The 13,533-nt window shown below is 48.5% G+C and overlaps 1 protein-coding gene across 7 annotated transcripts in view; it reads right to left on the reverse strand.

Moving 5' to 3' along the window:
• PAX2 (paired box 2) overlaps positions 1 to 13,533 on the reverse strand; it is an 81,607-nt gene that overhangs the window by 32,243 nt on the left and 35,831 nt on the right. For 4 of the 7 annotated variants that reach the window (XM_003904143.5, XM_021943590.2, XM_009215182.4 and 1 more), the window contains exon 5: positions 10,611 to 10,679. The exons of the other annotated variants lie outside the window; for them this stretch is intronic. In XM_003904143.5, coding sequence (XP_003904192.3) covers positions 10,611 to 10,679 — 69 coding nt within the window. The remainder of the gene's footprint in view (positions 1 to 10,610; positions 10,680 to 13,533) is intronic. 7 annotated transcript variants of the gene reach the window in all.

Raw genomic sequence — 13,533 nt, forward strand, 5'->3', positions numbered from 1 at the left:
AACCTTTATTGTAGAAATAGCACTAATAATAACTAAAACAGATCCAGTTTCTACTTGGATACCAGACACTATACTTAACACGCATATACTGATTTAATCCTTACAATAACAGCAACTAACATTTATTAAGTGCTTAGTATATATCAGGCACTCCTCTGATAATCTTACATATATTAATTCATCACTTAATTTTCATGAGAACTTAAACATTATTGTTCCCATTTTGTAGATGCGGAAATGAAAGTGCAGAGATTAAGGAACTTTCCCAAGGTTACATGCCTCAAGGATGACGGAGGAGTAAGAATTCAACCCTGGCAACATGCCTCCGAACCTGGGGAAACTGAGGGATAGAGAGACTAGGTAATTTACCCAGAACAACTTATGATAGCCAGTAAGTGGCAGAGCCAAATTTAGGATCTCGTCATATCATAGTTATTTTTTAATGTTTGTTTTCTCCTCTAAACTGTGAATTTTGAAGGCAGGGGTCCTATAGTTTTCAACTTTAAACTTCAAGTAGAAAAGGTGATCACGAATGTTGACTGATTTATTGACAAGAATTCCAAAAGCAAAGACTGATCAGTTCTTAACTTGCTACGCTCAACATTTTACCTTTTAGAAGGAAAAAGAAGCAACAAAGGAGAATGCTACTCTGAATTCAGTGTCACTCACGTTCTACAGCTGGAAAATATCATGAAGGGAATTTAACTGGATTCCCTCTTAGGTATTTAAAATTAAGACAAAACCCAAAAGCCTGGCTCAGAGAGATTAGGTAGTTTTCCCATGTCACATAGCTAGTTGTCATAAGAATGGGAACTGAAGTTCCTAGCTCAGAGCCCTTTCCACTATTGCAGGCCACTTAATTCTGACCAAGAAAGAAAGACTGATGAAAGGGAAATAGTGGGGATGCAGGGAGAAAGCAAGCACGTCTAGAGTTGACAGTAGCTCAGGAAGGGGGTGCTGGGCAGAATCTGAATTGAAGAAAGCAAAATGATCCATGCTGGGGGAAAGACATGCCGGGGATTCCATGGCAAGAGATTCTAAAAGAGACCATAATTCCACGAGGACGGGATGCTCTAAAAATGAAATTTTGCTTCTATAAGCTCATATAATCAACCTGACAGCATAAAGGGAGTGGGAGTGGGGGAGGGGGTGAAAAAAGAAGGACATTTAAGGAAAATCACTGTTGTTGCACACAGATAAGCTTTAAATTATGATGATCCCAGATTTTAAAAGGACATGTACATTGAACAGCGGAAGATTATGCAGCCATTAAAAAATCGTGTTTTCAAAGAATATTTAATGATATGTGAAAATGGTCCTATGTAATGTTAGGTGAAAATAGCAAGACATGAAGCTTCTTATATGGTATTGTTCAATTTTTGCTTAAAAAATTATATATACACAAAAAAGAAAGAGACTGGGAAAATCTACCAAATTCAACAGTGGTTGTCTCCTGGTGATGACATTGTGAGGGAATTTTTAAAAATTTACTATCTCTTCCAAGTATTTCCCAAAGAGCATGTATTCCACTTATGATCATAGAAGTCACTTTTTTTCCTCTTTTACAGGATACATGACAGATGGAAGGGGGGGACCATAACCAAGGATGTTGAGGGTGGCATGAGCCTGTCAGGAAGACAAAGGCTCAGAACAAGCTGAGACAACAAAAAACGGCCTTGGATGCTATGTTTGGAGAAAGAAAGAAAAGAAAGGCAGGTTTTGGCTCAGTCCTAGGGAAGAGGATGTGATATTGAGAGAGAAGGCAGAACTTCTCAATCCTCAGCTTGCTTTTGTCTTCACCAAAGGAAAGTATCTTCAAACTGAGCCCAGTAGGAGGGCACTGGTGCCCTGGTCAGGGAGGGGCCAGGCAGGTAACCTCTGGCAATTTCAATGAACTTTCCCAGGTCCAGACAGGACCTAAAACTGCTGCTGATAATCCCTGAGATGTCGCAAAGAAAGGGTGAGGCAGTGACAAGCCCAATGCCATCCTGTCTGTTAGAAAAGGGGGGAGAAGTACACGTATGCAAATGACACTCAAAATCATAAATTCAGGATCAGGTTCTGGAAATCCTTTAAAAGAAATTATTATACAGTTAATTACAGCCAACAGAAAAGGAAATGGTGATACCCCAGAGCTTGCACGCACTCACAAAAATAAGTTGTGGCATATTTACTCGATATCAATGCTTAGATCAAATACCTCCCTCATATACACTTCCCTAGTTGCCCTGACTGGAAGCAACTGCTCCTTTGTTTTTTTCATTCATCATATGACTTCATGCCTTGATCATGGCATTCATCACATTCTGCTTATATAATGATGTGTCTGTCTACCTCCCTGCTAGATTGTAAGTTTCTTGAGGTCAAGGACTGTGCCCTATTTACCTTTGTAAATCAGTCCTGCCATATGTTGTACATAGCAGGCACACAATTTGCTCATCAATGTAAACTGGATTTTTAAAAATAATTTATTAACGAAATTCTGTGGAAGTAGTGAATGTTAACATTTGACAAAGAATCTCCTTCCTAGCATAATGGACAACGTGAAAACAAGTAAAATGATTGATGGTTGTTGGGCTCAGTAGTTCCCAGAGCATTCATTCACTTATAGCAGCTAGGAGGAGGTCTCCATCGGTGGGCCATGTGGCTTTCCTGTGTTTTCAAGGAAAATAACTCTTTTGAAAAAAACTAGTTGGATGATGATATAGAAGACATCCTTATGACCTTAATCGGGTAGAATTAAGAACCCAAACCAACAAGATGAAATTCAGCAGGGATAAATGGAATGCCCTATGTTTAGGTTAAAAAAAAAATCAATTACACAAGTGCAGAATGGGGTAGACCTGGCTTGATAGCAATTGATATGAAAAAGATCTCGAGGTTTTAGTTGACCACGAACTAAATATGAGCTTGAGTCTGACACGGCTGCTAAAAAATCGAATGTAATCTTAGGCTATATTATGGATGTAGAGTCTCCAGATGGGAGAGTGGCAAGGCTCTACTGTGCCTGGCATTGGCTAGACTGTCTCTGGAGTTCAGTGTTCATTTCTGAGGAACTTTAGCCTTCAATAATGAATTCTGAGATGGGTAACCAGGATGGTGAGGGAACCCCCTCAAGGGCAGGAACCGTATCATGTGAGAATCTGAAATCTACCCAGGACCTAGCCCAGCATTTGCCAAGAGCTCAGTAAATATGGTGGAGTGGATGAAAGGGAGGGAGGGAAGGAAAGGGAGGGTATCAAATGGAGAGCTTTACCGCCACCACCATTCTCTGTGGCAAATTCCATTACCTCTATTTTAAAGATGAGGAAACAGATTCAGAGATATTATGTAATCAGTCAAAGGTCCCAGAGCAAGTAGGGAGTGGAGATGGACCCACATCTGGACATTTGGATCCCACATCCTGTGCTCTTCCCTCAACCCGCATGACTCAGTATAAAGTGGTGCTGCAAACAAACAATGGCCACTGTCCATCTCTGACATATGTCCAGGCAGAGCTGTGGCCTTTCAGGCAGAACTACTGGAGGAAAGAGTTCTATGGTGAGTGGCAGATAAGACAGGATGACCCTTAAGAACCTGACACTCTGCCTTGTCACCATCCAGCCCAGCCAAGGTCTCTCAATCTCAGCCACTCCTAGGCTCCCAGGCTCAAGCCCCATTTCCTGCTTGCCCTTCTAGTCCATTTACCCAGATTCCTACGGAACACACAGTCACGTGTCTGGGCATTTAACAAACAGCCAGTTGTCTGAGTGCAAAAGCCTTGCCTTCCCCAGCAGGCTGTAAGCTCCTGAGAGCCACATCCTGGTTCTCTGCTCCTCTCATACCTCCCAACACAGTGGGCACCTGGGCCCACATTGATACAAAGATCCCCAGAGAGGCCAGAGAGGAAGGTGTCAGTTTCCTCACTATCCCACCGATTTACACACCAAAGCAGTCAAGGACTCTTAGCTCACTGAAAACTGTCCAAGGACAGGGGGATAATCTGAGGGGCCCCTTAGGGCCCTGGTATTTCCTAACCAACCTGTAGAGAAGAGGGAGATATGGAGGAAACCTAGAACCCCAGGGAAATGTACCAGCAAATTTACTTTCCTCACTTTAAATAACTTAGCTCCCCCGAAAAAAAGCCCCCAGGTTACCTGTGGAGAAGAAAAGCATGGCACCCACTGCCAAGTCACAGCCAGCCTGGATGTATGCGACCCATGTATGAAGAAGTGAAACGGGGGAGAGTGGGTACCGACAAGGAGGAGGGAGATGAAGGCCAGAGGCCCCAAGAAGGGAACACACAGGTTGTGGGAGAGGGAGGACAGAACCAGGGGAGGAAGGAGAGGGGAGAGCTTCCAGTGGATTTAGGGAATTCCCCAAGGAGATCATCTTTCCCACCTGGGAGCATTGGTGTGCAGTCCTGCTGGCCTGCTGCAGGGGCTGGGGGGGAAGGAGGACTCACTGAGTGTCTAGCTCCTGGGACCCTAGCCCTTCCTCAGCCTTCCCTGGGCTCTCAGGGAGGGGGTGGGGCCCTCTGCCTAGTGCTGTCCCCATTTGGCTCCAGCAGGGACCAGAACCAGTTAGAAATCTCTGGAGCCAAGAGGAAAGGGGGCTTTGTTAGCTCAAAGGACACAAGCAAGGCGAAAAATTACATACCAGGCCGCCCTAAGTATGCTTGTTTAGAGAAACTGCTTGCATTTATGAAGTCTTTGGTGCGGAAAGCAGGGTTGCAAATGACTGCATCAGAGCGACAGTAAAGGCCATTAATTTCCTGTTATGTTTTCCTGTGTTGGGGGCTTTATTAATTTAATTTTACACTGTCGAACAACAGCGAGAGCTGACACTGCCACACCGCCACGGCTAGGGTTTTCTTTTTGTGTGTGTAGCAAGCCTTTGCCTGACATGCAAATCAACGCTATTACCAGAACCAATAAAGATGTGTGGAGGGAAGAGGGGAGGGAGGGGAAGGGAGAGCGCAGGGTGGAGAAAGGACCAATGCCATCCTTGGCCAGTGTCTGCCTCCTGTGCCTAGCACCTCCTGGCTTCCCAAGGCGTCCTCCATAGTCAGCAATTTCTGAGCATCCTTTGCTATCCTTCTGCCCTCTTCTTCTCCCCATCCTCTGCTTCTGGATGGTTCTACCTCTGTCATCCTCCTCTGTCTCAGTTCCTGGCAGAACTTGCGTAGAGACATGGAGTTCCCAGAAAGAAAAGGGAGATAGACTTGTCATTGTCTGACCCCAGCTGAGGTATGTCGCGGAAGCCACAGGGGCAAGCAACATGATGGTGCCAAGCCCACAGGCCAGAGCAAAGGCCTATGTTGCAGACTTCCTCTCCAGGCATTTTCTCTCCCACAGTCCCTTTTCATCTAAAGTCAAGGGTCCTGGCCCACTTACACATTATTAGTGCACACATGCATGAACCCACGTGCTTGTGCATGTGAGGAAGAGTCCAGAAGAACAGATACTCCAACACTCCAACTTGCTTTTAAGCCCCTCTGTGAGCTTTCATACTTTAACATTGTCAACCACTTATTTCCTTTGAATTACCAGGAAACAAATAAGGTCTCTATTTCTCCTTAAAAGACTCCAATAGCTATTTTCAGTAGCTGTAAGGCACCCACATAGTTCAGACCAAAATGCCAGAGAAAAATGGATCCCCAGCATCAGAAGAAAAAGCAAGTCCCTAGAGGTTCCTTTGTATAGCATTCTGGTCCCTTTTGCTGCCTAGGCCACATACCCACTGCCCAAGACCACCCACACTGTCCCTCACCCAGGCGGCTCCTGCAAGCTGGCTGCCCCAGGTGGCCCACAGTGCCCTCAGCTCCCCACACCACCAGTCCACCCAGGTGCCTACACTGCCCAAGTGCCCATGCTGGGCACTCTGCCTAAAGAGATGGAGATGGCAGGTGAGGACGGAAGAGAGGAGGAAAGAAAGGCTCCTGGAGTCACCCCTACCAAATCTACTGTCTGCATCCCTCCATCCCAGGCTGCCCAGGCCAAGGGAGATATGTGTGAGCCAGCGAGTGTGTGTGAGTGTGTCTGTGCATCTTCCCCTCTGTCACTGGCTTACTTGCTCTCCTGCTCGCACTTTCTGCTTCAGGAGCTGTTTGGCAGGCTCCGGGAGGCTGCTGGATGGAATCCAGCTCTCCCTAGGAGGAAAGCATAAACTTCATAAAGTGCATTTACTTTAATGCAGGTTCCTGGAGCTGCTCTCCTCTGACTTCTCTTCCCTCCCCTTGTCTGCTGTCTGGATCACATTCTACCCCTGCCCCTGTGTGTACCCCAACCTTACACACATGCACACACATACACAAGTACACATGTACACATGCACACACACGCTAGCCAGTCCTCCTGAAAAAGGTGAAGCCTGGGGCAGAAGGAGAAGGGCGAGGTGTAAAAGCTCTGGCTGCAGGATAAAGCCCCAGCCCCAGTCCTGGAAAGGCCCCCAGGAGATGCCCACACACTTGTCTCCAGTAGTGATGAGCACAAAGGGTGCTTTGAAGCAGGCAGGCCGAGCCTCAGGGAGGGAGGGGATGCTGACATTTCACGGGGGCAGCCAAATTAGGAGCCACCTGGAGGATGGGCCACAGGGCTCCAAGAATGGGAGGGAGGGAAGGCCAGGCCTCCGTGCAGGTTGAGGTTTGTGAGGCCTCTCTTGTCTAGTGCTGTCAAGGTCAGCAGGTTCGGGTTCACTGAAGGGTCAGGATGGTTTGAATTACTGGCTCCACTGCAACTCGGCTCTGAGGCTCGTGATCTGTCTCACAGCCCCTGAGCCAGGCCCAGCCCTCCCCCAGCCCTCTATGCCTTTCCACCCCAATGGGGCAAAATGGAGAGGGTCCCAGAGAGCCCTAAGGCCACCATGGCTCTGAGGAAGGCAGAGCAGGAGGAGTCCTTCTCTGGGCTCCGGGGGTGGGGGGCAGCAATGGTCAAGGAGGCTGCCAGGACCATTCTCCCCGGCCTACGTCCTCTCCAACCCTTTTTCCAGCTGCCTGCCCTTCTCAGCTGCCTGCTTGTCTGCAGAGGAAGAGGAACGCAGGGAGGCGAACTCAGGAGCAGCAGGGCCTGGGGATAGCCTTGGCGCCCATCTCCTCCTTCCTGCTTCCATAGCTTGTGCTTGGGGAAGAAGGGCAGAGCTGAGGCAGCGGATTTCCTGCTTGGTGCCCTTGCGGGGTGGGAAAGGAGAACAATTCCTGTCTGCAGGGCTGGAAGGTAGTTGCCAAGTGAAAGACTAGGAAGTTGAAGATGTATTCTGACAAGACAGGTGCTCATCCACGAGGGTGCAAACGTGGAGCTGGGCACGTTTTGGGTACCTGACAGCCTTTGCTGAGACAGTGGTATACCTGCACCCACCCACCCCAATTTCCAGTGGTGGATGGACACATACAGCCCCCTCCGGGGCAATTCTGTACATTCTCTCCTGGTAGGGTGGAACTGACCTCTCTATTCTGAATTTCTGGCACTCTGTGAACAAATATATACTCTTTTGTGCTAAATCTCAAAATACTTCCCCAAACAACCAGATGGAACTCTTCATCCACATAACAGCATTAACTAGTTGGGAAGCAAAGGTAGCTGGTGATTTGGCTGCTGGCTCTGATATAAAGGCAAGGACTTATATGCAGATGCATATACCTATGTCGATCCACACAGCCAGGGCTAAACCCCTGTACTTCCCCACAAAAACATACAAATCACCTATGCACAGGGCTCAAGATAAAGGTCTTTCTAAAACATCGACAGAACCTACACCTACCTCTGGATAACGACATGGTCAATATTCAACAGGCTCACTGCCAACTCTACCCAGAGGTTGGCTAAAATATGTGATCCAACTAAGACAGAAAACCTGCCCCCTCAGGTATGAGCAGTTTAATTTCCTTGGTTACTAGGAAGATATAATCATAGCAATGAATGTGTGTTCATAAATGAGTTTTTTTCCCTGTGTTTTGGTGAGTGCTGACCTTTGAACCTCAGCTCTTTCTTTGACTGAGTGAACATTAGGCAGGTTTTGAGTTTGAGTTGGAAAATGAACATGGGTTGAGCCAATGCAGTTAAAGTCAGGCACTTCTCTAGACAGGCAGTTGCCATCATATAGATTTGGTTTCTGGACTGTCATAGGGCCTATCTTCTAGGGAGGGGAGAGTCTGTGATGTGCTAGATAGTACAGTGTGTGAAATCATGAAACCCCACCAATAATCCACAGAGCACCTCTCCTTAGAGAAGCACAAACTCAGGCTGGGCGCGGTCGCTCATACCTGTAATCCCAGCACTTTGGGAGGCCGAGGTGGGTGGATCACCTGAGGTCAGAAGTTCAAGACCACCCTGGCCAACATGGTGAAACCCTGTCTCTACTAAGAATACAAAAATTAGCCAGGTATGGTGGCGGGCGCCTGTAACTTCAGCTACTCAGGAGACTGAGACAGGAGAATCGTTTGAACTGGGAGGCAGAGGTTGCAGTAATCTGAGGTCGTGCCATTGCACTCCAGCCTGGGCAACAAGAGTGAAACTTCATCTCAAAAAAAAAGAGAGAGAGAGAGAAGCACAAACTCTGCTCAGCTGCCCTCTGCCAACAAAAATGTCTTCTTACAGTGCTGAACTAGGGTCTGGGAGGAGAGCAAAAGCAGAGAGAGGCCCTGCAATTCCCTACCTACGATGTAAGCTCACTTTAGAAACCTGGGAGCACACTCCTTCTCCCTTGTCTTCTCTAGGAAAAGAGTCGGATGGCTGGGTGTGCATGTGTGTGTGTCTGTGTGCGTGTATGTGTGTCGGTGTGTGTGTGTGCAAGAATTAGGTGGTAAACAGACATAATTGTGCCCAAGTGCTGGGTTTTTGTTTACCCAATATGGTGCAACCTCGCCACATCTTCTGGGCCCTCCTCAGCCTCTCTCCAAGCTCCTTCAGGCTGAATCTCATCCCACTAAAATAAGTGTGTACTCAGCAAAACTTCCCCAAACTCTTCCTACGCAGGGAGCACTCAGATCCCTCTCTAGTTCTGCCAGGCCCTGCATCTGGACCAAAATGCCACTGAGAGAGTCAGGCTCTGGCTCCTGCCTCTGCCCCCAGCCATACCCAGTCCTCGCAGTTCAGAGCAAGCCTACCAAGGAGCGCTCACCCACCGACTTCCCCCATCAGCCTCGGTCAACACAGCAGGCTGCACCCGAGTGCCCAGGGCCTGGGAAGCCGAGCAGTGGCAGCCTCTGGTCTTCCTTGGGGTCCTGCTTGCCTGCCTTTTCTGACCCCAGCCCTCCTCCCGCTGCCCCTCCAGAGGGAGAGTGGGGAAGAGAGCTTGGTGACCAGGGCACGCCTGGTTTACATTAATGAGATACACCGAGTGTAATCCAGCCATGGAGGCAGTCTACAAAAGGAGGCGATCGCGGGCGGCCAGGAGCAGAGCTGCTCAGGTAATTGGTTTATCTATCTGGAAGCAGGGGGAGCAATCTCAGCACAGACAGACTAGCAGTAAAGTCTCTTCCTTAAGGCTATTTCCTTTGTCTTTTCAATTGCTTGCACATCCATGTGAGAGAGGGAGAGAGTGTTAAAGAGAGAGGGAGAGGGAGAAATGTTAATTTGTGAATTAATGGCTTTTCTCAGCGGAATTGTAAATTCAAATGTCACCTCACACGGTGACACCACGGCTGGTCTGCTGAAGAAGCAATGATAAGATCCCCCACCTCCCTCGGTGCCCCTCCCTCCCCAAAGATAGCTGTGGAGTGGAACATGCTACTTTTAATTTGCAATAACAACACAACAGAGGTATGCAGTAATGACTGCCTTCTTCCACCCTCCTGGCTTCCTTCCCCCATAGTCCAGTGGCTCCCCCATTTCCTCTCTCCCCACACCCTTCTCAAACAACACCTCACTTTACCCTGGGTGCCCCCACCCCACCCCAGCCAGCGCCCGATCACATGGGGGGGTGCATTTGGAATTGACAACGCTGCAACCCTCTCTTCTCCTTCAATAATCAGGGAATTAATGACCCTGAAGTTAAAGTGAGGCTGATACCGAGGCCCTGCCCAGCGTTGGGAAAAAGCCTTCATTGTTTTCAAGCAGGAGGCGGGCAGCAGTGAGGGAGATTCATGGATGGAGATTGAATATGCAATTTTCTTTCACCTTGCCAAGAGCTGCCCCTGGGCTGTGCCTGGCCTAAATTTTTCCTTTTACCATCTCTGCCTTATCCGGCCCTCCCACCTCCCTTCCATTCTTTCCAGAAAATTACCTTCAAAATTGATTTCCACTTTTACAAACAAATATAATGGGAACACAGGAAAAAACTTGGGCCGTGATGAATTAGGGCTGTCAGGTGCTTCCAGGTCTCCTTTGCTTTTGTTTTACTACCCGATCTGCTCTTTGTTTTTCCAAGGGCTGGAAAAAGTGCCCCCCATCCACTGAGTGCCTGACCCTCCAGGCCACCGGGGCCTCAGCCCCCAAACCCCATCAGTGGCCCATGGCAGAAGTAATCCAGGCCCTGAGACTCTATTAGCCTCCTGGTCTCCCAGTGGAAGCCTGAGCCAACTCCTCCTTTTCCACACTCTGGCCCTCAGGAACCCACTCTCTGAATGTTCTCTAACCGCCACCCCCAAGCTATTTCCCTTGACCCCCACACCATGTTCCCTCTGGCCCTCATACCTCTTAAAGTCCAGACCAGATGCAAACCTCCACCTCCTCTAATGTGGGCAGGATCAGTGTATACCTCGACTAGAGCAAATGAGAGACAGACAAACACTGAGAGATCCCAAAAGACAGGAAGGCAGAAGATTGGGGGCAGGACCCCAAGATCGGGAGACCAGATTCCCCTTCTAAGGCTTACAAGGGTTCTGAGCTGCAGTTCCCACACAGCCTGGCTGTAAGGGCCTCAGTCTCCCTAGACTTGGGCCCTAGGTCGCCCCTGGAGGCAGGCTCAGGACAGCACCTCCATTTATCAGCAGTAGGTAGGGTGATGCCTGTGCCCAGGACCATGGACGCCCAACACACTCAGGCCTGGCTTAGAGCTCTCCCTGATCACACGGTCACACCTGGCACTCTCTTCAAGCATGCACACTACCCAGGTAACTGCATACCTTCCCAGTGCATGACATTCCCATCCCCTTACGCCCAAAGATCTCAGAGCGGTAGAACACAGGCATACTCACACTGGCATAAACTGTGTAAAAAATTACATTTGGATTTATAAAACAAACATACATTTTCCAAGGTAAATAAATAAACTTGCATGTGGGAGCAGAAATGTACACAGATGAATAGAGGGAGAGATGCCCACATGTTAGAAAAAGAAGGGGATCTTATATTTATTTATTTATACACACCTAAAATGCCTGTGGAGGCGGAAAGATGACATGTGGCCCAAGTGGGTAACCACAGAGTAAATGAACAGATCAAATGGACAAAGGTTCTCCCAATCCCAGGTGTGAGGATGACGCCTTTCCTCCACTGCACTGATCCCATCCAGGTTAAGTAATCCCAGCATCCACTAAAGACTGCCCTAGTTACAAGGAGCTGCACCAAAGTTAGGGCATCTGTGCCCAGATAAATTTCTTTCTAACACAACTTCATTTCCTCATGAAACATAAACCTGCCAATTAGGCTTTCTTTCCCAGGTACACAAGGATGCATCTTCCAAGATGAAGTCAGCTCAACACTAAATTCATGACCTCATGGAATCCTCTCCATAGTCCCCAAGAAGGAAGTGCCATTACCATCTCCATTTTACAGAGGAGAAGATTGAGCTGATGAAGGTTAGGTGACTTACCCGACTAGTGAGAGGCAACAGGATTCAGAACCTGCTATGCTCACTCCAGAGGCCACATTCGTTCCCACTGAGCCCCACTGCCCATCCATGCCTTGCTCTAGGGATGGCATGCTCACTCCTACCCTGTGCCTTCCTTCCTGGTGGGAGTTTCTGCAGCCTTCTGTTGCCTCAAGCCAGGCTCCCAGACAAGGGCAGGTCTTCTCATTTCTATGGCTTAATCCCTTCATTTGCTCCAAGTCTAACCTGAGCAACACTCTTGGGGACCTCTAGGATGGTAGCTAACTAAGGAAATAAACTGCTTCTTCCAGTTATAGCTTCATCCAAAGCAGAAGGGAGCTATTAAAGGCAGTGACAGGACTCGGCCATTTGCAGCCATGCAGCCTGCCCTGCCTGCAAACGCACAACTGCATCAGCTTGGCACCACTCAACAGCACAATTCATTGTACACCTAATTAATGGAATGCAGTATCATGACCCCCTGCAATCTCACACCTCAAAGGATGATCCCAACACACCTCCCTCACACAGACCAGCAGACTCTCACCATATGACTTCATTTGGATTCTTGGACAAGTTATGTAACTGCCCTGTGCTTCAACACCACCACCGATGAACAGCAACGTTTTGGGCCCCAGCCAAAAGCAACTGGGTGAAGGCGAAGGACTTTCAGTTTTCAGCCTGATTGCAGATAGGGACATACAAGAATCTCTCTCCTCCAGCCACACAAACCAGCTCACACAGTGTTCAGGGAATTGGCTTTCCTTCGAAGGGCCCAGGGAATCCAGCACTAACATGCTTACCCATAATTACAGCTAAGAAGAAGTGAGGATTTTTGCATGATATGAACGGGGATTCTACCTTCTCAGACTGATGGACAGTCTGTCTTCTGGGTGCTTCAGAATATAACTTCCTCATCCATCTGGCCTGTCTACCTGTCTCATTCTGGGAGCTCCTGGGCTCTTGGGATGAGGGTCAAAGCCTCTTGATCAGCACATTTCTCAAAGGAAAGTCAGGGGGTGTTTTCCATACTCTCAAAGGCCAAGGCATGGGAAGGGGTCTCAAACAGGCTCACAGTCACTGCCAGTTTTTCCCCAGAGTCACAGCTGATCAGTCCTTTCCTAATATCCCCAGGGAAATGATGGCTGCAGATACTAATAACACTGTCCATATTCTGAGTGCCAATGCCAATAATGTTCTGGGCATTATCACTGTGAGCACCAATAACTACTGCTGAGATTGTCTCCAATAACGCCAGCACGCACTGCAGTGATTGTCCTCACTAATGCCCATCACCGTGACATTGTTAGAGCTGAAGAATAGGCCGAACTGTACCCAGAGCAAAAGAGGAGCAGCTTCCTGGAGGACAAAGAGGTTCACAGCTTGCCCTCAGGGTAAGACACTCCTAGGAAGATGCCACAGTGCTTGAGGCCAAAGGAGGGCCAGTCTGGCAGGGTCTTTAAGGGTCCTCCTGGAGGGAGATGAGCCCCTCCATTCCCTCTAGGGTCTAGCCCTTTGATGTGCATCCTCAGTCCCATCCCAACACCCCTCAGTTCCCCATCAGTGTTCTCTTTTACTGCAGTCCTGGCCCAGTCACTGAAGGACACACCTGGGTGTCTGCAGCCCATGCCCGAGGCTGCCTTCTGTGACTGGCCTGCCAGCTGCTTTGCTACCTTGGCCTGACTGCAGAGTTGAGCTACATCATCTTGACACATAATTATCTCCCCTATTCTTAATCATCTGAGCTGCTCCCTAATGCAAACTGGGCCTGGCTGCTTAGAAGCAACCAGAGTGGGGGAAACGGGA

This window comes from Papio anubis, chromosome 11 (genome assembly GCF_008728515.1).
Source record: "Papio anubis isolate 15944 chromosome 11, Panubis1.0, whole genome shotgun sequence".
In the NCBI taxonomy this organism is placed as follows: domain Eukaryota; kingdom Metazoa; phylum Chordata; class Mammalia; order Primates; family Cercopithecidae; genus Papio; species Papio anubis.